The 23,236-nt window shown below is 44.4% G+C and overlaps 1 protein-coding gene across 1 annotated transcript in view; it reads left to right on the forward strand.

Annotated features, from left to right (window-relative positions):
- HHIPL2 (HHIP like 2) overlaps window positions 1–23,236 on the forward strand; it is a 67,816-nt gene that overhangs the window by 11,248 nt on the left and 33,332 nt on the right. Inside the window, 5 exon segments of the mRNA XM_030194665.1 lie at window positions 4,030–4,679; window positions 7,837–7,980; window positions 15,077–15,408; window positions 20,357–20,483; window positions 22,588–22,733. Of these exon segments, the coding sequence (XP_030050525.1) occupies window positions 4,030–4,679; window positions 7,837–7,980; window positions 15,077–15,408; window positions 20,357–20,483; window positions 22,588–22,733 (1,399 nt within the window).

Genomic DNA, 23,236 nt, shown 5'->3' on the forward strand with positions numbered 1-23,236 from the left:
GGAAGTATGAGGGAGTAGAGAAGTAAGTGTTAGATAGGGTGGTTTAAGAGGTGTATTCTATTTTCTGTTATAATTTTTGCAGCTTTTATTTTTGTAGCTTCTATTGCTGTATATTTATTTATTTTTATTTGTATATTGATTTTAACTTTATATGCTTTTAGACCCCTGAAGGGTCCCAATAAACTTTGTTTGGAGCTCTTACTTCTGTGTTTGGGCTGGTCAATTGGACTTGGCTTTCTTCCACTCTGAGTTTGTTTTGGTCCCCAACCCCCGCCAGCTAAAGCCTTCTTCAGCGCCGCGTTCACTGCCCTGCTCTTTCTTCCTTCTAATGTCCTGTGCACCCTCCTTTAAGTAAAACTGAGCATGCTCAGTTTCACTAAAGGAACGTGCAGGACGTCAGGAGGAAGAAAGCACAGGGCAGCGAACGTGGCGCGCCGGAGACTGGCGCTGCAGAAGGCTTCGGCTGGTAGGGGTTGGGGACCCCCACCAGCAAAACCAGAGGCTTGGATGAAATCTGGGGGGCCCAGGCCCCCACCTAGCTACGCCACTGTTGCCTATACATGTTACATCTCATGAACTCCAGAAGGAAGCTCTCTTTGGGCCAATTCAATTACTACAGTAAGAGTTAACAGTAAATTAGAGAGAGAGAGAGATCATACTCCACATACCCTGGCTTAGGAGTGAGGTTCATTGCTATCATGGTATGCGCAAAAACTAATCCATTTGGAAAAATTGCCCCTAGTAAAACCAACTAACTTGACTCCTTTAAGCTTAATCAAAACGTTGACTGCCTGCAAGTTCTTGACTGATGGCCTCGGGCCTGGATGTAGTACAAGACACGGTACAAGACACTGGAGGTGCCAAGTACACAGGCAAAAACCAAGCTTTCTCCCTTTTCTTTAGGACATCATCAGGGCAGGATTGAGGCACAGGCCAACTGGGCACATGACTAAGGTCCAAATAGTTAGGACAGGCCCTCCCAGATGTACTAATTTGAAAGCTCCCAAGGTAGATTTTTGTACTGCTAAGTCAGTTGCTGGCAGAAAGAAGAGTGGAGGTAGAGGGACCCAGAGTTACACTGCCACAGAGGTTTGCCTGTTCTCCCCACCCACTGTGTGTTGCATTCAAACAAGCAGAAGGAGTTGGTAAGCAGTGTATCTTACCCGCTGCTTTTTCTCTGCCGTTAGAACCATGTGGGCCCCATTCGTTGGAGTTTTAAAATGTATTTATGTTGCAAAAGGGGGACCAACATGCTTGTTTGCCTAGAGCCCACCAAAAGGTTAATCCTGTCCTGGCAGTCCACTGGTGTCATTTCAAAGGGGCAACATCATGGCACTGGCACAACACTCCCACCCCTTCTTTCCATTCTCCAGGAAGGAGTCCTGCCTCCACCCTCTGGTCCCACCTGTGGGCACCAAATTTGATCTTGGCCCTGGATGGCCTCTGGTGGGGTTGCTGAATGTTGTTGCCAGATTTTTTGTGCGGCAGTCAGGTGTTTGCTCACACATATGGAGTGTGGATAATCTCTTGTGGGTCATGATTAGGTCTGTTCATTCTTCTGAGGAGTCTAAAGAGTTTAATGGTTGATTGAGTGAATTTAGTTGATTAATTAAAGGTATGTCAGCAGTGTACAGTCCAAAGAAAAATATAAAAACAATCCCCCTTCCCATAACCCATCAAATCAGTCAACAGCAGTGGCATAGCCTGACCTCCAGTTTTGGGTAAGCCTATTGCCAAAATGGGTGTGCACAATATCCTCTCAGCAGCCTGCCCCATCCTGGTTCCCCTCTTCCTGTCTTGATGCTCCCCACCCCCAGCTCAACAGTTCTTCAAAGGCATCCTTACCTTTCTTCCTCACAGCTCGGCAGATGGCAGCTTTAGTGAGCCACCTGTTACAGGCATTTGGAGTATGCTCAGTTATTACGCATGTACAAAAACTGAGTATGTACCCAGTGCCGGCAATGAGCTGCATCCAACTGCTGAGCTGCAGGAAAGAAAGTTCAGGATGCCTTCATAGAGCTCTACAGCTTGCAGGGCTTGGGGATCCCTGCCAGTTGCAGGAAGGGTGCACTGCTGCTGGCTTGGGCTGAGTCGAACAGTGGCTATGCCACTGGTCTACAGCACAGCATTATTCAAAGAATCACATTTTAAATTTCTTCGGAAGTTTAAGAAAGTTCAGTTCCTCCCACACCCCTTGCAGATGCTTATTTCATAGCCACAGCCCCTGGTATCCAAAAGTAGCTCCTCTCATTTCAGATGAATAAATTTCATGGAGAGACAGCATTGAAACAGTCCTCTCTGTGATGAACTCGGAAGGTGCACTTACTCATAAGAGCTAATAGGCCTTGCTGAATCTTGCTAACCAAACAAAACTCCAAAACAGGATTATTTATTTATTACATTTGTATCCCACATTTTCCCACCTATTTGTAGGCTCAATGTGGTTTACATAGTACCGGAGAGGTGTTTGCAGATTCCGGTGTAAACAAATACAAAGTGATGTTGTGGTAAGATAAAGTTCATGTGGTTCAGCCACATTAGGGAATCATACAACGGAAGAGTTGTGTTATGTCCATTATGTACTTTAGTTTTGTTGCAGACATCAGGCATTTATGTTGGATTGGTAGGGTATGCCTTTTTAAACAGGTTAATTTTTAGTTTTTTCTGGCAGTTTAGGTGGTCGTATATAGTTTTCAAGGCTTTTGGTAATGCGTTCCACAGTTGTGTGCTTATGTAGGAGAAGCTGGATGTGTAAGTTGATTTGTATTTGAGTCCTTTGCAGCTTGGGTAGTGCAGATTAAGGTACGTCCAAGTTGATTCGGATGTGTTTCTAGTTGTCTAGTATTTAGACAAATATGCTGAAATCTTCTGTCCAGTGGTGGCCAAAGTAGCAAACAGAACGCTATGAATTAGAAAAAGGATAGTAAATAATACCTCTATCACTCCAATGTCAGACCTCACCTTGAGTACTGCCTTCAGTTCTGGTCACCATATCTCAAAAAATAAAGATATAGTAGAATAAGAAAAGTTTCAAGAGCAACCAAAATGATAAAGTGGGTGGAACTCCTCTGATACAAGGAAAGGCTAAAGGGGTTAAGGGCTCTTCAGCTTGGAAAAGAGACGGCTGAGGAGAGATATGATTGATGTCTACAGAATCCTGAGTGGTGTAGAATAAGTGAGATATGATAGAGGTCTCTAAAATAATGAGTGGAGTTGAACGGATAGATGTGAAGTGTCTGTTTATGCTTTCCAAAAATACTAGGACTAGGGGGCATGCCATGAAGCTACAATGTAGTAAATTTCAAACGAATTGGAGAAAATTATAAATTATCCACTGACTAATAAACTCTGTACATATGCCCAGGCGCAAATATGTTTATTGTAAAGGTTATTAAAACAATGTATTATCCAACTAACTCAAATAGTATGAATAGGAGGAACTCTTATATGTAATGTTTAAGCCATCAATGCAGTCTATAAGTTGGACTGCCTGCATAGGCCAAACTTCCTTTGTTAAATATACCTCCAAAGCGCTAGCAAGTAAATAAAACTACAGTTGTAGTGCATACCCAAGGCTGATAAATTACATACCCAGATTAATCAGATGGTGTATTATAATATGAGGAGGGAAGATAGTCATAGAGGATGAGATTTCAGTAGATAGGATTTGGACTACATTTGATAAAGTTACAATTGAGGAAGTAGATCTTCTAGTGAAAAAATTTGCCAAATCATACTGTTTATTAGACTCACACCTTCTTTATTTGATGGCATCTGCTTTCATCCATATATTTATTTTGGGAAATTTTTATCCCACCTATCACTAATCTGTAAAAAGAATTCCTTTCCATTTTGTACTCTTTCTTATAGGCTATCACTGTCTAGGCTAAGGATTTCTCAAAAGTCATATGCTTGTGCCTTTATTTCAGAATGTAAGAGTTCATCTTCGAACCAATGTTTTCCTTTCCAAATAGAACTGTCCAGAAACCTATGACATTTGTTTTTTCTTTCTTCCTGGTTTCCTTGCAGGAATGCTCCCCATACGCTGCTCACCTCTATGATGCAGAAGATCCAAGGACACCCCTCAGAAATCTCCCAGGGCTTTGCTTTAACTACTGCTCTGAGTTCCATTATAAATGCCGTTCGGCGATCATGCTTCTTACGGATGACAGGCAAATCCAAGAATCCTGTGAGGACAGGACCCACTTTTGTAACCTGCTTAACCTACCTGACCAAGATTACTGCTTTCCAAATGTACTGAAGAATACAGACCTCAACCACAACTTGGGATCAGTTGTGGAAGACATTAAGGGCTGTCTTAAGCTTTGCCTGATGGAAATTGCTAATGGGCTGAGAAACCCCGTCCTGATGATCCACGCAAATGATAACACCCATCGCATGTTTGTGGCTGAGCAGCTGGGATTTGTCTGGGTCTACCTGCCTGATGGGAGCCGGCTGGAAGAGCCTTTCTTAGACCTCAACGCAACAGTGTTAACTAGTCCATGGATAGGAGATGAGAGAGGCTTCCTAGGAATGGCTTTTCACCCCAAATTCAGAAAGAATGGAAAGTTTTACATCTACTATTCCGTCATGGAGAAAAAGAAGGTGGAGATGATCAGGATTAGTGAACTCAGGGTCTCATCGTCTGATATGAACAAGGCTGACCCACGTTCTGGAAGGTAAATAGTAGCTTTCAATATCATTCTCCTCATCCTTTCCCATTCTCAGGAGCTGGAAGAGAAACTGTGTACAGATACACATTTGCAGACTGGGCTCATTTAGACAGCTGAGTCTTCACTTGTTTCCATTCTGGGCCCCAGTCTTATTCTTGGAAACATACTTGTTTTCTCAGATCCCAGTTAGTCATATTAAACCACACTTCAAGTCTCAACAAATAAAAAAAACAAAAACAAAACAAAACCCATGGTCCAAGTTGAATAGATGAATTCAAAACAGAAAACACAATGGGCCCACTTTTTCCATTTGTGGAGAAAGTTCATAAAATCTGCATATAGAAAAATAAATATACCTGTGGATTCTATATATGGCGACAGAAGTTATGAGTGCAATTCTGGCTGCATGGTCGAATTGCATGCGAAACTTAATTGAGTAACAAGCCAATCAGCACCGATAATTGAACACTAAGAAGCAATTATCAACACTAATTGGCAATAATTAGAATTTACGCGCATTGCTCGCTAGGCGTATTCTATAAAGTGATATACATACATTCTACCATGCAGATCTCAAAAGGGGGCATGGCCATGGGAGGAGCACAGGCGGGTCATGGGCATTCCTAAAATTAATGTGCAGTATAATAGAACGCACCTGATCTGCGTCTGGTATTTATACCAGGTTTTTCTTGGTGTAAATGGACACGCCTACATTTTAGTTGCAGAGATAGCTGCTAGAATTTTTCTATAACCCACGTCTAACTTTAGGTGAAGTTTATAGAATATGCCTAAGCACATTTTTGTTTGGTGCCAATTTTTTGGGTGCCATATATAGAATTTGGTCCTTGCGGAAACAGGAAATGAGGGCGGGACCAGAGGCAAAGCTGAGAGCAACGAGAAGGGAAGGCAGGCTGAACTTAGCGCCGACTTGCCAAGTCTGCTCGTGCTTGCCTTTCACTATTGCTGCCACCGGGACCCCAGTAAGATGACTTTAAGTTATGGGCGGCATGCAGGAAGGCGAGGGGCAGGCGAAGGACTGTTGTGGGAGTGGGAGAAGAGGTTGGGATGGAACTCGAGTCGGAGGGAGGGAGGGGCTGGAACTCAGAGGGAGGGAGGGGGGTCTGTAACTCAGAGGGGGGTCTGGTACTCAGAGGGAGGGAGGGAGGGGGGTCTGGAACTCTGAGGAGAGGGGGGCCTGGAACTCGGAGGGAGGGGGGTCTGGAACTCGGAGGGGGTCTGGAACTCAGAGGGGGTCTGGTACTCGGAGGGAGGGAGGGAGGGATTGGGGTCTGGAACTCTGAGGAGATGGGGGGCTGGAAAGAGGGAGGGAGGGAGGGGGGTCTAGAACTCGGAGGGGGGTCTGGTACTTGGAGGGAGGGAGGGGTCTGGAACTTTGAGGAAGGAGGGAGGGATTGGGGTCTGGAACTCTGAGGAAGGGGCATGGAAATCTGAGGAGAGGGGGGGCCTGGAACTGAGGAGAGGGGGTGAGGGGAGGGGGAGAAGGGGGCAAGGGCGAGGGGGGCGAGGGCGGGCGAGGGGAGGGAGCGAGAGGGGGGGGGGAATGCATCACCTGTAAAAAAAAAAATTAAGCACCCCCAATCATTTTGAAATGTTGGCTCCTATGTGTAGGAGGGTGATGAACCATAACTGGGGAACTGGGTTCGATTCCCACTGCAGGCACAGGCAGCTCCTTGTGACTCTGGGCAAGTCACTTAACCCTCCATTGCTCCAGGTACAAATAAGTACCTGCATATAATATGTAAGCCGCATTGAACCTGCTATGAGTGGGGAAGCGTGGGGTACAAATGTAAGAAAAAAAACTGATTTGGTAAACATTCACACATATTTTAAAGATGATTCTAGCGTTTATGGGAAGCTAGTGAACTTTTAACAAGAAATGCCGCATAAAGATTGGATTGTGCTTTTTGTGGTCCCATTTATGCGATTCCCTGGCTTGGTTAAATGCTGAATATTGGCACTTAATCAGCCAAGTGCTGACTCTACCTCTGGAATGCCCCCAAAATAGCCAGTTTTCATTTAGGCACTAGCTGCTAATTTTCAGCGGACATAACCGGTTTAGTGCCACTGAAAATTAGTGGATAGCCCCGAACAAGCGATTTAACCGGTCAGTGGCTCTTTCTAGTCCGTTAAATTATTTTGAATATTGACCAGTTTACTGATTGATCCAGTACTGCTTGTACACCTTGGGACCAATATTCAAAAGATCTATGCTCCTTACTTTGAAAGTTATGCTCATAAATTGGCCTTTTTGAAAATTTATTAGGGCTGAGTGCATACGTTTTTACTCAAACTTTCACTAAACTCTTAAATTTAGGAGCATAAAAAGTGGTGGTAACAAGAGCAGATTAAGGGCAGGGAAAAGAAGTTAGGAGCTTAGCACTGATTTTTAGCAGTAGCCTGATAAATTAGGCTAATAAATCTAGGCAAATGAAAAGCAAGCTTAAAATTTTTTTTTGTTACATTTGTACCCTGCGCTTTCCCACTCATGGCAGGCTCAATGCGGCTTACATATACAGGTACTTATTTGTACCTGGGACAATGGAGGGTTAAGTGATTTAGGAGCATAACTTATCAGTTCCTAAATTTAGATGAATTTTCAGTTGAAAAGTTATGCTCCTAAATTTGGCTAAAAATAGTGCACAAATTTAGGAGCCTAATTTGAGCATAAATGTAGGTGCATGGATTTAGGAGTACAAATTTAGGAGCACAAATTTAGTACAGTAAATTTAGGAGCGTAACTTTAGGTGTGCAAATTTAGGATGATAACTTTAGGAATGTAACTTAGGAGCCCAAATTTAGGATCATAACTTTAGGAGCGCAAATTTAGGAGTGTTTTTAGGCACATAAATTTAGGAGCACAAATTTAAGAGCCTAACTTAGGAGTGCAAATTTAGGAGTGCAAACTTAGGAGCCCAAATTTAGGAGCCTACTTAGGAACATAAATGTAGGCGCTTATCTTACTTGCATTGATTTGTAGATTAAATTTTCTCAAGTAAATCAGCCATGCGTGCTCATACATACAGTCCTCAAAACCAGGACTGGAGGAACCTTTTCTGTAAAGAAAAAATGGAGCCGGTTCATAATAACAGAGATTGCTTTGAAGCATTCAATTAATTCCCATGCACCTATGATTGTCTTGTAGGAAGATTCTGGAGATTAAAGAACCAGCATCCAACCACAACGGTGGGCAGCTGCTGTTTGGCTTAGATGGGTATCTGTATATATTCACTGGGGATGGAGGCAAAGCTGGAGACCCCTTTGGAAAATTTGGCAATGCTCAAAATAAGTAAGTAGTTTACTGAATGCCTACAGCAGTGCTCTTTTGCTATGGTTTCTTCAATGAGGTATGACTAAACTGAATTTTCATATGGATATATATCATGAGGCCCATATTTAAAAGCATTTATCCGATAAATGCCATTCAGACAGATATTCAACGGCACCATCCAGAAAGTGGTGCGGAATATCTCTAGTTTGCCTTGGCAATATGTGGATAGTGCCACTGACTAACCAATCCACCTTGGCACCCTCTGGATAGTGCTGCTGAATATCTCACTAGACCACCTTGGCACTAACTGAATATGTTTACAGTCAGCCTTGGCACTATGCACTATCCGGAAAATTCTATATATGGCGACTAAATTTATACGCACAATTTTGGCAGTGTGGCAGAATTGCATGTGTAATTTAATGGATTAATGAGCCAATCAGCGTAGATTTGGACCCTAACAAGCAATTAATGGCACTAATTATAATTTATGCGCACTACTTGCTAAGCGTATTTTATAAAGTAATGTGCGTAAATTCTACCACATGGATTTCAAAAGGGGGCATGGCCATGGGAGGAGCATGGGCAAATCATGGGCATTCCTTAAATTTACGTGCTGGTTTATAGAATACAACCCCTTTGACCTAACTTAGGCAGGGGCTTGGTGTAAATGTCTGCAACTAGATTTAGTCACAGGGATGGGCATTAGGTATATTTTATGTGCCTATTTTAGGTGTAGTTTATAGATTATATCTAGGAGTATTTTTTAGGGCGCCACTTTTTTTTAGGTGCGATATATAGAATCTAGTCCTATCTGGATAGTACCACTGAATATCTCTACTATCTGCCTTGGCACTATGCGGGTAGTGTTGAGGTGGTGTCAGGAGGGAGACACAATTTACCCAGCTACAGCCAGAATCTACATATGGTGCCTAGAGTTACGTGTGCTGATTTGCATGTGTAATTTAATTGAGTAACGAACCAATCAATGTTGATAACTGGATATTAACAAGCAATTATCGGCACTAATTGGCAATAATTAGAATTTATACACACTACTTGCTAAGCGTATTCTATAAAGTAGTCTTCATAAATTCTACCACGCAGATCTGAAAAGGGGGCATGGCCATGGGAGGAGCATGGGTGTGTTGTGGGCGTTCCTAAAATAACACACAGTGTTATAGAATACACCTGATCTGTGCCTTAGTTAAACATGGGCATTTGCACCAGGTTTTACTTGGTGTAAATGGACATGCCTACATTTTAGTCAGAAGGACAGACACTAGGCATATTCTATAAACCCTATAAACTGTGCCTAACGTTAGGCGAAGTTTATAGAATATACCTAAGCTTATTCCTTTGTGATGATTTGCTAGGCGACATATATAGAATTTGGTCCATAGTGGCAATTTTCAGTACCGTTGTCTGGATAGCTATCTAGATAACTTAGAACAGCACAAAACTGCCTGAATACTGCCACTAAATATTTTGCCCATAGTGGCCAACGTTTAAAAAAAACTGCTGCCCACCATGACCTCAAGATGGGGGGGGCAGGGCTGCCGAGAGGGGGGGACAGGGGGGGGACAAAATTCCCCGGGCCCGGGCCTCCAGGGGGGCCCGGCGCCGGAGTCCCACCCCGCCCTCCATCATCAGGACCTCGCACCTCCTGGGGCTCTGCGGCGCTTCCTGGCGCTCCCTTCCTCGTTGCGACGCTCTCAGCTTCATTTTTTTTCCAGCCGCCCTGATTTTAAAAAGTTGCAGCGGTGGCGAAAATGCAGGCTCGCCTCTTCTTTAAGCCCTTCCCCTTCTCTCTCAGCGTGCATTGTGCCGCCTTTGCGGAAACCGGAAATTGCAACAGTGCACGCTGAGAGAGAAGGGGAAGGGCTTAAAGAAGAGGCGAGCCTGTGTTTTCGCCGCCGCCGCTGCAACTTTTTAAATGCAGGGCGGCTGGCCTGGAAGGAAGGAAGGGCTGTCCCTCGTTGTCTTCATTCGTGGGTACCATTTTTATTTATTCTCACTTATATTTTCAAACGTGCCGGCTTGTGCAGCATAGGAATGTACACAGAGGAAATATAATAATGGAACAACTTTTTGTAGTAATGTGTCTTTTGGAGGGGCTGTTTATAGGGACTCCCTAGGTGTTGTATTCATGCAGGCATTTTTTTTCTCCTGGTAAAGGGTCACAAAAACAGACATCATTTGAGATTCAGGTGCTCAACACTTAGAGTTTTTATCTGCTTATTTATTTACTTATGACACTTATGTGCTGGAAACCTGAGGGCACAGCTGGGGCTGGGAACTGAAACTCGGGGGGGGTGGTGAAAAGGGGGGTAAGTTGGGGCAAGTCACTGGACATGGAGGGGAAGGGAGGGAGGACAAGGAGCAAAGGAGAATCACTGGGGATGAGTAGGGAGCGTAGGGGAGCGAGGAGAGTTGCGATGGATGGAGGGGAGGGTAGGAGAAATGCTGGACATGCAAGTGAGGGAAGACAAGAAGGAGATGCACATGGATGGAGGGGAGAGGAGAAATTCTGGATATGGATGAGGAGAGGGGAGAGTTGAAATGCTGGATATGGATGCAGGGGAGGGAAGAGAGTACATGAGATGAACATGGATGGAGGGGAGGAGAGAGAGGATAAATGCTGGACATGGATAGAGGAGAGGGAAGAGAGAGGAAGGAGATGCATCCTGACGGAGATGAGGGAAAGGGAAAAGAGGAGAAAAACTGCACATGGCTGGAGAAAATAGGCAAAAGCTGGATCCACTCTATACCTCTTCCAGTCAAGTCCGCGGAGGACCCAGCTTTTACCTATGGATGTAGGGCAAGAAATGAAGAAGAAAGGAAGAAAGTAAAGAAATAAATGGAAAGGAAACCCTGGAAGTGGAGTTAAGGGAGCAAATAGAGAGCAACAGAATCAGAGACTGGGACCAACATGATCTGAAATACAGTCACAAGACAACAAAGGTAGAAAAAATCATTTTATTTTCATTTTAGTGTTTGGAATATGTCCAATTTGAGAATTTACATCTGCTGTCTTATTTTGCAATGTATAGCAATGTTCTGTTTTTCTGGTATTGTGCTGCATGCAGAATCTGTATGCTAATTTGGTTTCTGTCATTTTGGGTATACTGGGGAGGGGTGGGTGGGCTCTGAGAACTGGTCTGCACAGCTCCCTACAGTCATAGGAGCCAACTTTTCAAAATTATTGGGGGTGCTAAGCCCAATGGAAATGACCCCTCCCTGAACACATACAAGGAAGTTTTCTCAATATTGGGGGTGCTCAAGCACCCACAGCACCCACAGAGTCGGCTCCAATGCCTACAGTTGCTAAGACTGGCCCTGTCCGTCGTCGACCATCTGCCACCAGGCTGGGCCCCCTGCATTGAAATCACAGCGCCTCTCACCTCCGTGTGAAAGCGCTGCAGGCAGCATCAGATCACCTCCCTTCGGGCTTCCTTCCCTCTCTGTGTCCCGCACTCACGGAAGTTACGTCAGATGAGGGCGGGACACAGGGAGGGAAGGAGGCCCGAAGGAGGGAGGCAATCTGCTGCTGCCTGCAGTGTCTTCACATGGAGGTGAGAGGCGCTGTGATTTCAATGCAGGGGCCCGCTGGTGCGCGGAGGGGGGACGGGTGTTGGGGGAGAGGTGGCGACCTCGGGGGGGGGGCCCCCGGGGGGTGGCCTTGTCCCGGGCCTAGTCCAGTCTCTCGGCGGCCCTGGGGGGGGGCAGTGGGGAGGATGACATTTCTTAGGTGAAATATTTGAGAAGAATTAATTAACAATCTGCATTAAAAAAGGGAAATGAGCTGTAGGAAGATTTTTTTTATGTGTTGAGGAGTGTGGTAGCCGTGTTAGTCCACTCTTAAGGTTATCAATAGAAATCAAACAAAATAAAACATGGAAAAGAAAATAAGATGATACCTTTTTTATTGGACATAACTCTGTTGATCACCCCACCCCTCACCTATCCACACCCATCCTGTTAGAATATCAATGATATGCTTTGATGTCCCCATGCATACTTCCTACCCACCCCCTCCTCCCACCCTGTCAGACTGTCATAGTAATGCTTGAATGTTTTCACTTATATACACTGTCAGCCAGCACATTTGCTTATTTCCAATCTGATGAAGAAGGGCAACCTTCGAAAGCTAATCAAGAAATGTATTAAGTTATGTCCAATAAAAAAAGGTATCATCTTATTTTCTTTTCCATGTTGTATTTTGTTTGATTTCTATTGATATTTTTATGTGTTGGAAACTGCAGCATCATTTTTTTTAAACATTTTGAACCGTTCACATTTGCACAAAGTAAATCAAGACATACAAGAGACTTACATTTGAGAATTAATTAAACACGAAAAATCTAACATTTGGTCAACATCAAGGGGAAAGAAGTCATAGGAACTGCAAGCCATAAATACAAATTTTCTTAAGAACTCCTAACAATCAAACCTCCTAAGCCAAAAACAATCCCACTTCAAAAAGTTGTTGCAGCCCTACTTTTCTTTCCAAAAATGCTCCGTCTGTAAAGGGTAAAAACAACAACAAAAAAGGTATATCTATTAAAGCACAGCAAGGTAACGTCGTCTTTGGTGCTGCTTATTCAGCCTCTGGGATCTGCCTGGACGATTTTCGTTGGGGTACAGCGTTCCTGCTGCCGTGCAGATGCCTTCCCCCCATTTAGCCCAGCCCCCCTCCTCTCCCGATCTTTGATTTGGGGTCTGCCTCGGCCCCCCTCTCCTTCAGGCAGCCCCGCAGGGAACTGGTGCACCTGTTAGCCTTTGGCATGGAAAATTAAGAGATCAACTGAAGGGTCAGGTTTGTCCTACCAAGCGCTCCATGCTTTCTGCTCACGAAGGGCAGCTTCAGGCTGTTTTGCCTTGGGGGTAGCAAAAGGTAAAGTGTTGCATGCCGTGTAGTGTGGTCAGGTCACTGGGGGGGGGGGGGTTCTCGCCTTTTGCTGATGGCGGCTCTGGCTTCAAAAGCGCAATGCTCTACTACCTGTTAGGTGCATCGTGTGCTTGCGCCTGGGTCTGTGCCGCGTGTGTGAGGAGGTTTCTGCAGGCGGCGAGCCTTTTATGTAGGAGGAGTGCAGGCCTTCAGGGTCCAGCTTGACAGTGGCCCTGGAAGTGAGGGAACGAGCGGAGAATGCTGGTCACTCATCACAGTTCGCTCATGTTCCCCCTTCAGACTCAGGATCTGCCTTTGTTGGGAGTGAGCCCTTCATCAGTGCCATTGTCTTTGGATGGTTTGGTGCTGGGGGTCTTTCCCCGTTCTCCCCCTAGTTTGTCCTCCTCTTGCACCAGGCTTATTGTCTTAAGCGCCGAGGCACTAGCCCCCCACAGAATGTGGGCGAGACATCGATAGCTGGGGGGGTCTTCAGATGCTAAACCGCCCCACCAAGTTTTGTCTGTTCAGAAATGAGTGTTACAAGGAGGTTAGCTCTAGTTGGAATGACATCGATTGAAGATTCAAGAAAAACAGTTAAATCTAAATCATTTTGATGTCCCAAAAAATCAGCTCCCTCTACTATTCTATCACCAATCACATTAGTAGAAACATAATATAATTATAGAAGTCTTATCTCTACCTAATCAATCATAGATGGAATAGTGCCTCAAAGCACACTGCTTAGATATACTTAAATTAGCATTGTGCCTTGGGCTAGACCAGCTGTGAGAATCATGAAGAAATAATACGTCAATATCACACAATAGCGGCTGTACAAACACAGACACTTGAGGAAGGCCTAGGTGCCGAAACACAAGTCGTGTTAAGTCTTGTTTTTACCAAACAATAAAACATTTGCAGCAACACCTTGATGTTCTAGTCATTGTGTGCTGATCTCACCAGGGTGTCACATCTTTCCATCCAGCAGCTCAAATTTCTTACTTCAAACCTTACAATCTTTGCTTTTATGTGAGCCACTCTCGCCACACACCTCAATTCCAGTCACCTTACAGTCGAGCTGGAATGGGTCAATAGTCCAGAATAGTGATCCGGGGACTTGAGAAACACTTTACCATTCAGGGTTCCCTCACTGTCTGACCCTCCTCTAGCGGTGATCCCTCTCTCGATCCACCCTGGACCTCAGACTGAGCTCTCCCTGGCGGGGACACTTCTTTACCTACCCTTAGCACTCTTAATCTTCTGGTTGCCACTTTGTATAGTAGCCCCCTCCTTGTCAGCCAAAGGTTACACTCCTTCCAACAGGACTCCCCTCTCTCCTCCAGGAGAATTTCATACACCCAAAAGACCACGTACTCACACGTGCAACTACTTATTAACTCCTAACTCCTCCCAGAGCTGTTACTTACCCCAACCTAGGCACTATCTTTCTGCATCTTATTCCATAAACACTCCCCATGGCTGGGCTTCCTCCCACCCAGGGACCTCCTAGTCACTCCCCCCCACCCCCAGTGACTCTGCACTAGGGCTCACGCCTACAGTAAATCCCAATGTACCCACGGATTACACTTATAAACCATTTCTGCAAATAAAAGTATTCTATATGCAGAAATTGCATGCACACATAAAACGTAAGGGCAGACAGGTTCTTGGTGCAGAGTTTGGTTAGTTTATTTATTTATTTGTTGCATTTGTATCCCACATTTTCCCACCTATTTGCAGGTTCAATGTGGCTTACAACGTTCGCCATTCCAGAGTAAAGATTACAATTGGTGTTACATAGAGAATAGGATGACATAATAAAGTTAAGCAGACAGGTATAGAAGGAAATCATTCAAAGTATGAGGTGACGTGGTGATGTTTTGCAGTGACAGTTATTGATCGTTGTGGTATGTCTTGTTGAAGAGATATGTCTTCAGAGATTTGCGAAAGTTAGATAGTTCGTAAATTGTTTTTAAGTTACGTGGTAATGCATTCCACAACTGCGTGCCCGTGTATGAAAAGCTGAACGCATGTGTTAGTCTGTATTTCAGTCGTTTGCAGCTTGGGAAGTGTAGATTAAAGAATGTGCGGGCTGATCTTTTAGCATTCCTGGGTGGCAGGTCTACAAGGGTTCTGAGTTTAGTATACAGTATATAAAACTTGTAAATCTGCACTATTCTGCTGTCAGCTAACCTTTTTGTTTCTGAATCTGTTTCATTCCAGGAGCACCTTACTAGGGAAAGTTTTAAGGATAGACATCAATGGGAAAGGAACTGATGGCAAACCCTATGGCATCCCCCCAACCAATCCTTTCATCTCCACTCCTGCGGCTCTCCCAGAAATCTATGCGTATGGAGTCCGCAATATGTGGCGTTGTGCTGTCGACAGAGGTGATCCCGTCACTAGCAGAGGGAAAGGGAGGCTATTCTGTGGTGATGTTGGTCAGAACAGGTTTGAAGAAATCGACATTATTGTTAAAGGAGGGAACTATGGTTGGAGAGCCAAGGAGGGATTTGAGTGTTTCGACTTAAAGCTTTGCCACAATTCCTCCTTAGGTAAGGACGAAGTTCCAGTTCTAATTTCCAACAAATCTCATTTGAATTTTTCTGCTTAATAATTCTCCTCATCGTTTTCATTGCAATTTGGATTCCTTACTTTTCCTGCCTACCGTATTTTCTTCTTCTCCGCTGCTTGCTCTATTTCTCAATCTTGTGCTACTGCCTCTGCTGTTGTAATGTTTTAACTACTGTTGTGTTGTCATCTTTTGAAATTACCCATCCTTTGAGTTCCTTTCATCAAACAATGCCCAATCCTCTGATTGAAAACTACCATCCCTTAATGCAGCAAAAATTAAGTCATGTTCCACAATGCATATACATACTTAAGCCACGTTTGGAGGAAACATTCCCGGGGACATGTTTTAGTTGGAGGAAAATAACATACATAGAGCAGAGGTTCTCAATCCTGTCCTGGAGTACCACCAACCAGTCAGGTTTTTAGGAAAGCCACAATGAATAAACATGAGATAGATTTCAATGCAATGAATTTCTCTCATGCATATTCATTATGCATATCCTGAAAACCTTATTGACTTAGAATCACTGATATTATGGCATTTTTCAAATCTACTGTGCTACTGTCAGTGGAACAGTTTCTGCAGAGAAAGAAGTGCCTTTGTACCCACTGCAAGTTTCAGAGCAAAAGTACAAGTTTATCTTTGAAAATTGGTGTAATGTCCATGGGTTAAAAGTACTTGCAGATTCTGTTTCCGTTTGAAAATTGTTCCCAAAGGAACATAGAAAAAGACCAGTTGACTCATCTAATTAATCCTTTCAATATGCATTTGTAAACGAGGGCCCAAGGTTGTACCTGAGGCAACAGTAGGAATGGACACGTGCTGGCTGATATTCAAAACCGGCCAGGAACAGCACCTGGCCACTTAAATGGTACTTAGCCAGCTATCCACCTATATTCAGCGGGAGATAGCCAGCTGTCTCCCACTGACTATTCCCGGTTAGCGCTTAGCGGGTGACCGGTGATTTTCAGCACATTGCTGGCTAGGTTTGGTGGCTAAATCAGGCTGCATTAATAGCAGGCCTATCTTTGGCTGGTATGAACTTAGACAGCCAGTGCTGAATATTGGCTTGGCTAGCTATGTTGTTAGTGGCCCAAAATAATCTGGATATTCAATGCCAGTCACCGGAATTGGCCCTGCATTTGAATATCTGGCTCAGCGCTGGCCGCAGAAGGCATCCTGGCTACCTCCCACGGTCTGAATATTTGTTTTAAATTTACTACTTAGTAGCTTCATTGCATGCCCTCTAGCCCTAGTATTTTAAAAAAGAGTAAACAAGCAATTCACGTCTACCCGTTCCACTCCACTCAGTATTTTATAGACCTCTATCATATCTCCCCTCAGCCATCTCTTCTCCAAGCTGAAGAGCCCTTGCCACTTTAGCCTTTCCTCATAGGGAAGTTGTCCCATCCCTTTTATCATTTTTGTCATCCTTCTCTGTACCTTTTCTAATTCCGCTATATCTTTTTTGAGATGCGTTGACTAGAATTGCACACAAGGTTCAATACAAAGGCATTATAACATTTTCATTTTTGTTTTCTATTCCCTTCCTATCCCTCTGTTTACTAAGCTGTGCTAGCGGCTGCCGTGTGGCAATACTGACACAGCACATTCAAAGTGAACGGGCTCTGTCGGCATTAGTGCACTTTAGCCGCTAGCACAGCTTAGTAAATAGGGGGCTAATAATTCCTAACATTCTATTTGCTTTCTTAGCTACTGCCGCACATTGAGCATAGGGATTCATCCTGTCATCAATTATAACATCTAGATCTGGCTATTGTAAGCGACCACATCTGGTTTCTTAAATAGTTTGTATATCTTTAGCCAGTTGAAAGTTACCTGGCAATCTTTGAATATCGACTTAGCTGGTTAACTTTAAACCAGCTAAAAATAAACCAGATATTCAATGCCAGTCACTGGAAATGGCCTGACATTGAATATCCAGGTTGATTGCCAACCGTGGGAATTAGCTGGGATCCCTCCCATGGTCTGAAAATCGGCCCCTTGTTGTTTTCAGTAGGTGAGTCCTGAAATTATAAAAGTATTGTGTGCTTCTACCCTCTATTCTGATTTGTATTAATACTTTTTTATTTATTGGGATTTATTAACCGTCTTTATGAAGAGATTCACCCAAGGTGGTGAATATTGTTGATATGCCCCTTGAATATGGCTGTAATGGTTTAATATAACATTACTAATAATTGCACTTTTTCCTGTTTGCTCTAAAATCTGTTTTTATAAGGTAATTACACATTGTCGTGGAAGGGGATTCTAAAGTTCTTGTGGTTCTTTTCCTTCAGGAACTAATTAAAACTGTTTTGTCAGCATCTGTCAGATGTACCGAGGGCCTATATGGAACAGAAATGTATACATCTATTAATCAGTTCATTCCTTAGCATCCCTCCGGACTGGCCCAGAATGTGACTGATGGATTGTGCATGCCTTCCAGCAGGTGGAGACTCTGACTCTAGGGAGAGCCAATAAGAGCCCCTGCCAACTAGAGCCAGATCCAGTATTTTCAGTCTCCAGCAGGTGGAAGGTACATAAGTACATAAGTATTGCCATACTGGGAAAGACCAAAGGTCCATCAAGCCCAGCATCCTGTTTCCAACAGTGGCCAATCCAGGTCACAAATACCTGGCAAGATCCCCAAAAAGTACAAAACATTTTATACTGCTTATCCCAGAAATAGTGGATTTTCCCCAAGTCCATTTAATAATGGTCTATGGACTTTTCCTTTAGGAAGCCGTCCAAACCTTTTTAAAACTCCGCTAAGCTAACCGCCTTTACCACATTCTCTGGCAACGAATTCGAGTTTAATTACACGTTGAGTGAAGAAACATTTTCTCAGATTCGTTTTAAATTTACTACATTGTAACTTCATCGCATGCCCCCTAGTCCTAGTATTTTTGGAAAGCGTAAACAGACGTTTCACATCTACCCGTTCAACTCCACTCATTATTTTATAGACCTATATCAAGGTGGTGAGCTCTTCAGTCTCATTCCACATTTATATCTATTTCTTTCTTTTTTGCTATCCTGTATGGTTTAGGCTGAAAGAATTTCAGCGTTTTGCCTTTCTCAGAGGTGTTTTCTCTTTTTCTGTACATTTGGGTGATTTGCCTGTGGTTGGTGGTTAGAGGCTGAGGCCCTTGGGGGTCTCTAGCAGCCTCGGGGGTGCCACATATGGATGACTGGGTCCCTCCCCCCATGTCATCCCTAGCATCATGATCTGTTGCTGGTCACTATATTTTCCTCAGTCTCTTCGGGGGAAGAGCTGTTTAGGCAGGGAAAGGCAGCTGCATTAAAAAAAAGAAATTTAAATAATTTCTCGATCAGCTGTTTCTGTGTGCAGGCAGGCAATACAGCTCCGTTTTTCCTCTTAGCTGCGGCTAGCCTTCTCTTTTGTCTGGGCCAGTTTCAGCGCTGCAGTAATTTAAAAGAAAAAAAGCTGCGCCAGTTCCTTTTATCATTATGACTGAGAAGCTCCGCCACAGTGCTGTATGTCAGTGGCACGGTCTGGGATTGAGTGGTTGCTGCAAATACTGCACCGCTGTGGAAATTTTACCAGAGAGAGGAGCGGCTCCTTCTCTTTCATCGGTGCCGGCATTGGGGAGTTCAGATTCGAGTGTTTCTCGGGACAAGCAGCTGTGCTGGTTTTGTCAGGAAATGTCGCCATTATCTCTCCTCCGACTGCTTTATCTCCCCAGCCTGCTCCCTTGCGATACAGCCTTCGGGGAGTCTGCTCATTTTGCCTGCAGGTTCAGAAGGGGGTTTTCCTCCTGAATTCATCCTGCAAATGTACAAGGCTTTTCTTCTGCAGAAATCAACCCCCCCCACCCCCGAAGCCCCTTTAAGAAGGAATGGAGAAGGTCAGTTAGTAGCTACTAAGCGTTATTTGAGGTCTATGGAGGAATTTCGTAGGACAGATCGTCTGTTTCTTCTGATCAGGAGTTTGTGTAAAGGACTAGCAGCTTCTAAGCTTACTATTTTGTGGTGGCTTAAAGAAATTATAGCTTCTGCTTATCTTCTCTCCGGAAAGTCTATTCTGGAGGGGGTAAAGGCCCACTCTACCAGAGGATAGGCGGCATCATGGGCAGAGTGTTTTCTGGTGCCTTCTGAAAGGTGGCAACTAGGTCTTCCTTACACTCCTTTTCTAAACATTACAGGTTGGAAGTACAGTCTTGTCAGGATGTGGTATTTGGTACAAACGTTCTTACCGCAGGTTTACTCTGATCCTTCCCATGATCGTACTGCTTTGTTACTTTCCATAAGTCACATTCTGGTCTGGTCTGGAGGGACACTAAGGAAGGAGAAATTAGTTCTTACCTGCTAATTTACTTTTCTTTAGTCCTTCCGGATCAGCCCAGATCCCTCCCTCAGCTTATCTGCTCTGTTTGACTTTTCTTCTGAAGGTTGGGGTTTTGTTTCAAATGGAGCTGCATTGTAGGTTTGCAATTGCATTGTGTTCTAAAAAAAAACAAACAAAAAAACAAGAAACTAACTACAGAAGGTGCCCTACATCTCTTTGCATATACAAAGGGCACATTAAATAAGAGGTATGTGCTCTGTGTTAGCGAAGTGCCAGTAGCTGCTCAGGTTCACGGATGCGCAAACAATATTTCTGCTCCTTTTCTTCTTCTGCTTTGCTATGATAATACTGGATCTGGCTCTTATTGGCTGTCCCTAGAGTCAGAGTTCTCAGTCTCCCCCTGCTGGAAAGCGTGCACAACCCATCTGTCACATTCTGGGCCGGTCCGGAGGGACTAAAGGAAAGTAAATTAGCAGGTAAGAACTAATTTCTCCTTATTTACTAATACGTAGGGTTATTCCGCAGGGCATAAAAGCGCAGCAGTAATCTTCCAGAGCTTTTTAATCTCTCCCGAAGTCTGAATCATTCAAATCTGTTCTCACTTCTTCACTAACAGATGACATCCTTCCCATATATGCATATGGACACAATGTTGGGAAATCTGTCACTGGAGGTTATATATACAGGGGGTGCGAGTCCCCGAATCTGAATGGGTTCTATATTTTTGGTGATTTCATGAATGGGTAAGAAAAATTCAAATTCATTTTCCTCTGAATTGGTGGTGGTGGTGGTGGTGGTGGTGGTGGAGGGGGAGCTGTTAGTGGGCTGCCAACAAAACAAGAGACCCTTGGTCATGCTGAGGATTTACCAGTTTAGAGGGGCACATATACTCCTATATTGTATATATGCAATTAAAGTTGTGTGTGCAAGTTTGGCAGTGCAATTTAATTGTTTAACAAGCGATTATTGGCACTAATTAGAATATATATGTGCAACTGTCTAAGCGTATTCTGTAAAATGGTGCGTGTAAATTCGAATGCACGGATCTCAAAAAGGGGCTTGGCCATAGGAGGGACATCAGCATTTCTAGAAACTACCCGCACTGTTATAGAATATGCCCGATCCGCACCTAAGTTAGGCCCGGGCATTTACACCAGGTTTTAATTGGTGTAAATGGTCGCACCTAAATTTAGTTGCAGGTCTGGGTGCTATGCACCCTATGTAATAATTTGCACCTCCGTCTAGATGCCTAGGTTCGTAACACAGTTCCCATTGGTCCGCCCTGGGGATGACATCACAGGGCAGACCAATGGGAAGTGAGAGGAAAGGGAACCCAGCAGCAGCCACCGGAGGTAAGTAAACAATCGCCCCACCCCCGAGTTCCATGACCCCCTACCTCCCTCCCTCCCTCCTTCCACTCCTGCCCATCCGAGTTCCACGGGCCCACTCCAGTCCGACGGCCCCACTCCCGTCTGAGTTCCACGCCCCCCTCTCCTCCGATTTCCGCCACGCAGCGCCTCCCTCCCTCTCTCTCTGTGGCCTCCGAGTGCAAGGAGGACGTGTGCGGGTGCCCCAGCCCTTCCTAAGTGCCAGCTGTTGTTTAAAACGTTTTACCTCCTGCTCTGCCAGCAACAGTGAAGTCCAGCACGCATGGACGCCGCTTCACACTGCCTTTGCTTTCGCTTCTGTTCCAGCTGTTCCTCTGGTCCCGCCCTCATTTCCTGTTTGCGGAAGGGCGGGACGTCAGACTCAGAAACAGAATGAAGGAAGAAGAGGACCTTGGCTGGTGGGGGTTGGGGTCCCCGCCAGCAAAGCTAGCAGACGGCGATGGCGAGTTGACGGCGAGTTGGCAGCGGGAGGGGGGGTCGAGAGGGTCAGTGTCAGGGGGGTCCAGGGACAAATCTATGGTGGCCCAGGCCCACGTGGTCCCACATAGCTACGCCCCTGCCTCAGCGTGATTCTATAAAGGACGCATACTCATTATAGAATTGCACTAAATGTGTTAAAGTTTCAGCGCAGATTTTTAGGCGCTAGTTACAGAATTTACCCCATAGTGCCTAAATGCTGTAGCACAACTACAAAGGGGGCTTATTCATGGGCAGATCAGGGGCATGTCTTGCCGTTGCGCGTGTAAGTTACAGAATACTATTACTTACAAACTGCCAAATTTAGGCACCAGCATTTTCACCAGGCCTTTGAGACGGCACATGTGCTCACACCTAAAGTTAGGCGCATACACGCCAACTTGCACCCCATTCTGTAATGGCAATTTTTATGCACACTTGCTGCTACAGAATTCCTTAGCCCCCACATTTGTGATGTCCCTTGTAGAAACTACCCCATTTTCCTATGTGGCCTTCTGTCACTTATACACGAGCAACAGATTGGCTCATTACACCTACTGCGCATAAAAGTCCTAAATGGACTATTAGTAGCCAGCAATCTTGCTTGCAATGATTATCTGTCATCTTAATCACAAATAAAACTATGGTTAGTAATAATGTTGGGCCTCTATTGGGAAAACTATTCAGTTCAGCTGTGTTGAATTTCATGTATTAAAATGACAAAAATATTACAGGATTTCCAATATACAGGGTATATACAGTAATGTCGTACTGTAGATGTGTAAATATTTAATGTAGTGTGAAGATAAACATACTTACTGCATAGCCATGCTTAAAGAAAGAGTGAACACCAAAAGGGTTTGCCTCTCTGTAATGCAAAATTTGGGAGGGGTGCGAAAAATCGTCCAGGACTATTTAATCATCAGTAATTGCTGTTTTAGCAGGTTAATCCCCAAAATGGAAGCAAAAAGCCCTAAAACATAAGATTTTATTTTTCATTCAGTCGACTTATGGCTTTGCAGGAAGAGGAGAGGACAAAGAAATGGAAGAAGCGAGACATATGCATGGGCGATGTAAAAACATGTAACTTTCCGGGACTGATCAATAAATACCACAAGTTCATAATCTCCTTTGCTGAAGATGAAGCAGGTACAGTAACATGGCTGCTGACTGAGTCTCTTGAATCACTGATCAGAATAGGGATTCTGAGCTCAACGACATCATGTGCCATTGAGCATCAGGGACTAATCTGCTCTATAATACTCCACTTTCAATTCTGGAACAGATCGAGAGCTACCAAGTGATCCAGTTCAGGGAACGAGACTGTTAGTCCATCCTGGTTTTTGAACTCTTATCCCCAATGCAGTGTGGCATGTACAGCATACTATAGGCAGGGCTACCTTGGTGCCTAGTGATTCCATTAAAGTACTGGGAGTCACATTGGACTCAAATCTATCTTTTGAACTGCATGTGTCATCCACGGTTAAGACTTAACCGTGGATGACACATGCAGTTCAAAAGATAGATTTGCTTGTTTCATTTATGATGCCTTAGGTCAGTCCATCTTTTTGATCAAGACGCTCTACATACTCTTATCCATGCATTTGCTATCACACGTATGCACTCGAGGGGAGGTCGGCCAGAGGGAGATC

Source organism: Microcaecilia unicolor, chromosome 3 (genome assembly GCF_901765095.1).
Source record: "Microcaecilia unicolor chromosome 3, aMicUni1.1, whole genome shotgun sequence".
Taxonomy (NCBI): Eukaryota; Metazoa; Chordata; class Amphibia; order Gymnophiona; family Siphonopidae; genus Microcaecilia; species Microcaecilia unicolor.